General features: G+C 39.1%; 1 protein-coding gene across 1 annotated transcript; it reads left to right on the top strand.

The window, feature by feature from the left end:
* The first annotated feature begins 2294 nt into the window (after positions 1 to 2294).
* On the top strand, positions 2295 to 7197 carry OGFOD2 (2-oxoglutarate and iron dependent oxygenase domain containing 2). Its single transcript, XM_053472319.1, has 7 exons — positions 2295 to 2444; positions 3547 to 3603; positions 3764 to 3874; positions 4591 to 4690; positions 5250 to 5374; positions 5571 to 5828; positions 6704 to 7197. The coding sequence occupies exons 1-7, from the start codon at positions 2316 to 2318 to the stop codon at positions 6977 to 6979; spliced, it is 1056 nt and encodes a 351-aa protein (XP_053328294.1). The 5' UTR covers positions 2295 to 2315; the 3' UTR covers positions 6980 to 7197.
* Positions 7198 to 7489: the final 292 nt, after the last annotated feature.

Here is a 7489-nt window from a genome sequence, read left to right as displayed (position 1 = left end):
TTCTGGATCCACAGCAAGTTCAACACTTGAAGGACTTGTGCCTTTGTTAACCCAGATTATGTTACTGTTACTTATGTTACTGGGGCTCAAGTATTGTTGGTGGGGTCCACATGAGGAAGCTTGACCCAGGCCCCATTCACTATAAAAAAAATAAACGTACCCAGTCTATTACATCCTTCACAATTCCCAGCCAGTAATATCTGCTTTTGATCCGGTTTACTGTTTTCTTCTGCCCTAAATGGTGACCGAACTCTAGATGGCTCTCTAGAAAAACCTGTCGTCTTTGGTCTGGATCCACGATAACCTTTCGCTTCCCTTCTTTTTTTGTTCCTACGTAGTATAAGCAACCTCCTAGAAGAAGAGCAAAAAACCATAAGAGAACAAATAGTGTTAATTTACAGCTACAGGTATCTGACTTCATTATGTATTAAGAAGAACCAATCCTAATAAGCGTCTCCTGAAAGAAGAGCCTGGTTGACCTTGCCATAGTTAGCCCTTAATAACGAAGTCAAAACACTTAAATTCATGCCTCCAAATAACATCTTTTTTTTATATATATATAAGAAGAATATACAGAGATATAACTGGATATAAGAGCAGGCTTTGCTTGCTGATCCAGAGAGGATTAGGATTGCCATTCTGGAGCAAAGCACAATTGGACATAGCTTCATTTAGAGGTTGTTGCCTTTTTTGGTTCAATGGGGGGGGGGGGTACAAAGTGCATCAAATTCAAATTAGACTAAGAAACTGTACCACTGCTGCACATTTGTATTTGTGAATAAACAATATTGATCTCCCTTATTACCTGGATGATGTATATAATGTAGATTAGTGCAGAAAAAGGACATGGCTGTATATATATATATATATAAAAGCTTGCTTGAGCAGGGCCCTCCTTTCCCCTTGTTTCTGTAAGTTGAATTGTTATATACTACTTGTTACATCCTATTTGTTTACCTATTGTACAGCGCTACGTAATATGATGGGGCTATATACCGTGTGTGTGTGTGTGTGTGTGTGTGTGTGTGTACAATCACTGTCTCAAAAAAACAGAAAGACTTAAATCCAAAAATGTAGGGTAAAAGTTGTGCAAACGTTTTTTTTTTCATATCGCCATCATATACTGGAGCGCTGTGCAAAGGGCATACCTGGGAACTTCTCAGCTCCCTTGTGGGATGCGGCCAGGACTGCACACTGACATCAGGGGGCGGTCCAGCTGACAGCAGCGGGAAACACCCCCATTTAAAGGAAAAAAATGGGTGGGGAGCGGGGCAAAACAAACAAGCTTGAAGCTTAGAGGGTCTGTTTCTGTAAGTCAAACTGTTATGGTATATACTATTTGTTATGTCCTGTCTACCCATTGTACAGCGCTACAGAAAATGATGGCGCTATGTAAAACAATAAAGAATAATAATAGATACAGGCATGTCTGCTATTTAGAATTGAATAAAAAAACCCTCCTAACAAGCATTACTTGTCTGTGCCTTATTTACCATCCAGTGTAAACTTGCGGGCGTATCTCTTGAGGGTCTTCTTTTTGATAGAGCAGTAGGAAGGGGGGTATGAGCCTTCAGCCAGGAGCTTGTATATATCCTCCATTTTATTGGGGCTGGACTCCACCACAACCTCTGCCACATGCAGCAGGTCCATGCTTACCGTCACACGGCAGCTGCTCCAGCATAACCCCAAACCTACCTATCAGACACCCAGAGAGGCGCAGGAATGCTGGCCCCCGGCTGGGAATCACACAGAGTACCTACACGCATCCAGCGCTGAACGAACGCCGTATGTGAGCTTCCTGCCGGGGGACTGTGTTTACTGTAACTCCGCAGGGCTAAGGGACAGCGCACAATCTCACAGCTGCCACAAAAGTGTTTTCACTATGGATTTCATGTTGCTATGGCGCTGAATCGTCTTATTACATGAGCAGAACGTGTGGAAATGTAATTCGAATATGTAGACAATTACTAGAGATTACTAACATGACTTAAAGTATAATATAGTCTACTTTTTCCATTAATGGCTACATATTTTCAAGAACCCCAAAGACGCCAAACAAGAGCTAATTCTTACAGAGCTCTAACTAACAGAAACGACAGCTTTACTACATACAAATACCTGTAGCAAATATGACGCTTTGTAGCTCTTCAGGTTATTATGCCGCGCGCGCAGAAACAGAGAGGGTAATTTTTACACGCTCCCTCGCCGCAGGGAACGCATTTTTCCTTTTTCCTTGTTGCACCCGGTAGTATTTACTTGGTGACCGGCGTGTGCTAGTTCTTCGATCCAATCAGAATACGCCTCCAGCCCAGGGCATGGCAGGCAGACCCCGGGAGCTGTCCTACTGCTGTTCCTGCTTCTACACCGATAACATTTTCATTGAGGAGTATCAGGCCCATGTCAGGTTCACGGATGTGCAGCAGTTCAAAAGGGACTACGAGAGGGTATTTTATTTCTTATCTGCTTCAGAGAACTTCGAGATGAGGCAGATGAAGCTTATTGCAGATCTTACTCAAATGATGTGCTGCTCACTACTTCTAGGTTTTTATTTATATATATATATATATATAACATTTTCACTACCGATAACAATAGAAATATGTATAAAAGAGTCTACCATTGCCATAGCAACCAGTTGAACACTTCCCTTGGTGGTTCCTACTGGGATACGACCACTTGTCAAACTTTACAGTGTAATAATACTTACACATAATGCTTAATGTTCCACGTTTAAAAAAAACATGATAATTTTCACAAAATACATTGTTTATACTGCAAAATCTTCTTAGGGCGTGCTACTGGATCTAACTGACAAATCCATATCTAACAGCATTGCGATAAACATTGAAATTATTGCGTCCTATTCATCCAAGCACTCGGCTAAGGGCGCTGTTTTGTGGACTAATAAATATTTAATAATTTAATCAATGTGCTGATTTAACCAATAAACAAAATATGGCTGAAGAAGCGTTAGTGATCTTAATGTGGTTCTTTTACATATGTTTCTGATGCAGCGGATCTTATAGCTTGTTCTAAGAATTTATTTTAAAGGATTTATATTTATTGTGAACACACACACATATATATATATATATATATATATATATATATAAATAATGTAAAATGTGGGCGTCTATCAGATACATACTGAAAATGTATGGAAATCCTGTGACAAGTATCGCAATAATTAACCACTTGTTTAATTACAACTTAAAATCTCATTCTATCATGTATGTAGAAGAAAACTTGAGATAAAAATATATGGAATATTCCATTATTACCATTTTGTACAAGAACTGTTCATATCCATATGGTGTATTACATTTGTGACTGAAAGGGGGTTTATGGCTTTTCCCAATCCCAGATTTTAAGAAGAAAGCCCTGCCACTTTGGAGACCTACCCGTGTAAGATAGTTTTATTTATGTAAGATAGTTTGCTTTATACAGATCACTTTGTATGTTGAAGTTTCTACCTATGAAATTTAATTTTAAATTTATCTATTCAAAGAATGTTAATTAATTTATTGTTTTGCTTGTACTTGGTAGGCATTATACAACAAAGGATGTCAGACATCTGAGCAGTTTGGACATGTTCTGGAAAAGGTTTGTGTTCAATTGAAGATGCAACCGTTACCATGCAATAATTCCATACTCTTAATAATCCCCGTCAGTGAACAGTTTCCACTCCATTTATGGGACCCTGTTAGATAGCGTAACATTATTGCCTATAACATAGACTTGCATACCACAAACTATTTTTTAGGTCCAGAAAGAAGTTCAGAGGAGAATGAAGTTAGGTGAGGAGTCAACGCACAGAAGAGCTGAGATTTCTTTCCGCTATAAACCGCTGCATCCTGAGCTGTATGTTTTACAGGTAGGCCATGCTCAATAGTGAATTTTAGTGCATTCTCTAAATACTGATCTGAGATATATATATATATATATGTATATGTATGTGTATATATTAGCCTTGTCACTGCATATATGGTCGGTGAGACAGAGCGGTTTCTATGCTCCCTCCAGCTGCCCTCTGCTCTGACCCACCACCTCCCATTTACCTCTGCTCTGACCTGGAGGAGAGGAAGGAAGAAGAAATTAGAAAGAGACAAATAAGAAAGAGGAATAAAAAGCAAAAAAGAGAGGGAGAAACAAGAAAAAAGGGAACATTACTTTTTAACTGCAATTGTTGAAGTTGTTCTGCTGCAGCTGTGACTCTTCATGACTCTCTATGACTCCAAGAAAATATAACATATTATATATAACAAGAGGATATTGACTTTGTTGGATGACACTCTAGACAATCTGGGGCAGGTTTCAAGTGACTAAATGAAGGAGAGGAAAGGTGGAAACAAATAATTGAAAGAGCGTAGGCGAGAGGATAATAGATTAGAGAGAGGGTGAGGGAGCAAAGGAGGCGGGAAAGAGAGAGCAAACGAAGAAGAGAAGGGAGAGAGAAAACATAAACCGAGAAAAGATGTGGAGAGCGATCTGGGGGAGAGAAGGGGTTAGAACCAAAGGAGGAGAGGGAAAGGTATCCGGAACCCATATCTATCATATGAAACCATGCTTTTTTGTTTTTCTTTTCACAAGGAATCCTTTTTCGCAGCAGAGTTTTTAGCAGCTGTCAGATTTTGTCAATCTCCTCAGGCTGACTTAGGTGGTCTGTTAAATCATCTTTACTCCATACCAGGTAATATAATTGTGTATGTAGCAGTTGTAATGTATTGCAGGGAAATTGGCCGGGTGTAGGACTTGTATAAATGTGCCCCTTACATTCTTTATCAATCATCAAATGAAGGGATCATTTTTTATACTAATGCTCTTGTTTTTGTTAAATGAAAAAGAAGAGTTTACTTAGGAAAGTAGAGAATATGAAGCTCACACTTTAAAAGTAATTATGTTTAAAAAAAATCTTAATAATGTGGAAAAAAAATTCACTCTGCCTTTTCACATTTCCCGTGATTCTTTTTTGTGTTGATTCAATATTTTGCATATAACAATCCTATTGCAGTAAAGAAGGTCATAATATATGAAGGTGCCGTAGCAAAAAATCATTTCATTATTTAGACCAAATATTGTAGGAAAACTATATTGTGGATGTCTCCACTTCTTTTTAAATCCTAACCATCTTGCAAGGTCCCAAAATAACAAATACTGAGAATTTTATAAATAAGTGTTTGCATCAAATAAAAAATGTATAGTAAATGTGCTCAAACACAATGATTCCAAAATATTTGGTTTGTTCTCAGGAAAGAGGGCCTATCGGCTCCCAGTGTTTGTTCCGGAGTTTTGCAGAGATTTCTTAGAGGAGCTTGAAAATTTTGAAAAATCAGATTTGCCAAAGGGACGTCCGAACACAATGAATAACTACGGGGTAAATTTGGACCGAGACATTTTTAAATGAATCTGTGGACGGTAATAGGATTATCTGGGAAGATCAGCCCAGCTTGATGTACATTGTTTAATTGTACCTTAGCTGGATCGTCTATGGACTGTTTCATAATGTAACTAGCTCCCTTTTATGTTACAAGAGTCATCCATGATGGGTTGGCTTTCTTTTTTTTTCTCAGGTTCTTTTAAATGAGCTGGGATTAGATGAAACATTCATCACTCCTCTGCGAGAGAAATATCTGAAGCCACTCACCGCTGTCTTGTATCCGGACTGGGGTGGGAGCTGCCTGGACAGCCACAAAGCGTTCGTGGTGAAGTACGCACTACATGAAGACTTGGACTTAAGTTGTCACTACGACAATGCAGAGGTTACACTAAATGTTTGCCTGGGCAAGGACTTTACTGAAGGAAACTTGTATTTTTCAGATATGAAAGAGGTAAGATGTTGGTTTCCTTCCTAAGCAACGATAATGTTAAGGCTGCTTTTATAAATATACATATATTTAAAAGAAATACAAGCAATAAAAAAGGGGTTGTGGGAGACAATGTCACTTAAAGTTAATATAAAACAAGTGAATTGCATGGGAGCTAGAGAAGTTCTAAAGATCTGGTGGTGTTCTGTCCCGGGAGGACTGGTCTCTGATCTGACCATATGAGGATGTATGAGGGGGAACAATTTTGATGCCAATATGAATGCCAGTGGAAGTTTAGAACTCTTCAGCTATGGAATCAGCAGAGCGCTGGGACTTTTACGAACATCTAAGAACTCAGTGGCCCTGCTCTGTAGCTTGGCGTGGTCTACTGCTTCATGGCTGAGCTGCTGCTGCTGCTGTTCCTAAAAGCTTCTGCTTTCCAATAATACCAGCGGCAGTGGGATATCTGGCAGGAATGACTTCACGTACTGACTTACTGCGAAGGCGGCATCCTATCACAGTACCTCACTCAACTTCACTGAGCTCTCCACAATGCCCCATTTTTTTTTTTCACAAGTGTTTGTAAATGCACACTGAATGGCTAGGTGTTTGATTTTATACACCTGTGGCAATGGGTCTGATTTAAACACCTGAATTCAATAATTAAGAGGTATGATTTTAAAGGAAAATTAACAATTTCTTGCAGCTCATATTACATGACATTGCAGAGTTATATTTCAGGGGTTGCAGGACCAAGATACAATTATATCATAATGTGTACTTTAATTTGCATCTCAGGGATTACATGTCATTTACAACTATTACTAGTTTATTATTGATTTCTTCATAAACCGTGGTTGAGACGACCTTATCCTTTTTTTCACCTTCTATTGTTCAAGGTGCCTTCCGATGAGAGAAGGTACACAGAGGTTGAGCACGTTGTTGGTCATGGGATTTTACACAGAGGGCAGCAAGTTCATGGAGCCCTTCCGATTGAGTCTGGAGAGCGATGGAACCTTATTGTATGGATGAGAGCCTCACAAGTCCGAAATACACACTGTCCTATGTGCAACCAAAAGCCCCAGCTGGTGGAGTCCCTGGGGGAGGGTGATGGATTTACGTATGTTGAAGGAGAAGACCGAGCAGGAACCGTAGATGTTTGTTCTTTGGTTTAACAGAGGCTTGGATAGTCCCAGAAACTTTATAAAATATAATGCTAGTCAGGTGACTATTTAATGCCTTACAGGAAAATCCAGCCTCACTTAAATGATAATGGGACCCAGAACTACTTGGATTGATACAAAAAGATTGTAAAATCTAAATACCTTGAGGCAAAACTGTTGTTTGGTCAAATGCCAACAATGCTGTGCCCTGGTTGTTATTTTAAATTAAACAAAAATGTTCATTTATTTTATCTCTATGCATACTTTATATTCTAATTATATTCTATCTATACTTTTGAAGACTTTTACTGAGATTGGGACTTGTGACAAATGCTGGTGTCATTTATGGAAACCAACTAACCTTTACATTGATTTGATTTATTTATATAGCACCAGCAGATGCTGTAGCAATAGGGGACAGTGTAAATAAGGGGGACTGAGTCTAATTAACAGGGAGGGCTCTGGGTAGAAGGAGCCTGGAAGTTCTCAGGTATGTTTGTGTGTTTCTCGGAACCGGTGGTG

The sequence above is a fragment of the Spea bombifrons genome, chromosome 1, assembly GCF_027358695.1.
Source record: "Spea bombifrons isolate aSpeBom1 chromosome 1, aSpeBom1.2.pri, whole genome shotgun sequence".
NCBI classification, from domain to species: domain Eukaryota; kingdom Metazoa; phylum Chordata; class Amphibia; order Anura; family Pelobatidae; genus Spea; species Spea bombifrons.
The sequence above is the reverse complement of the archived record's forward strand: the minus strand, read 5'-3'. Positions and strand labels throughout refer to the sequence as shown.

Bases quoted from the DNA above. Each gene is read 5' to 3' on its own strand.
- OGFOD2 (XM_053472319.1), top strand. From the start codon at position 2,316: ATGGCAGGCAGACCCCGGGAGCTGTCCTACTGCTGTTCCTGCTTCTAC. The intron at 4,691-5,249 runs GTAATATAATTG...GTTTGTTCTCAG, and splicing joins TCATCTTTACTCCATACCAG to GAAAGAGGGCCTATCGGCTC. The intron at 5,829-6,703 runs GTAAGATGTTGG...CTATTGTTCAAG, and splicing joins ATTTTTCAGATATGAAAGAG to GTGCCTTCCGATGAGAGAAG.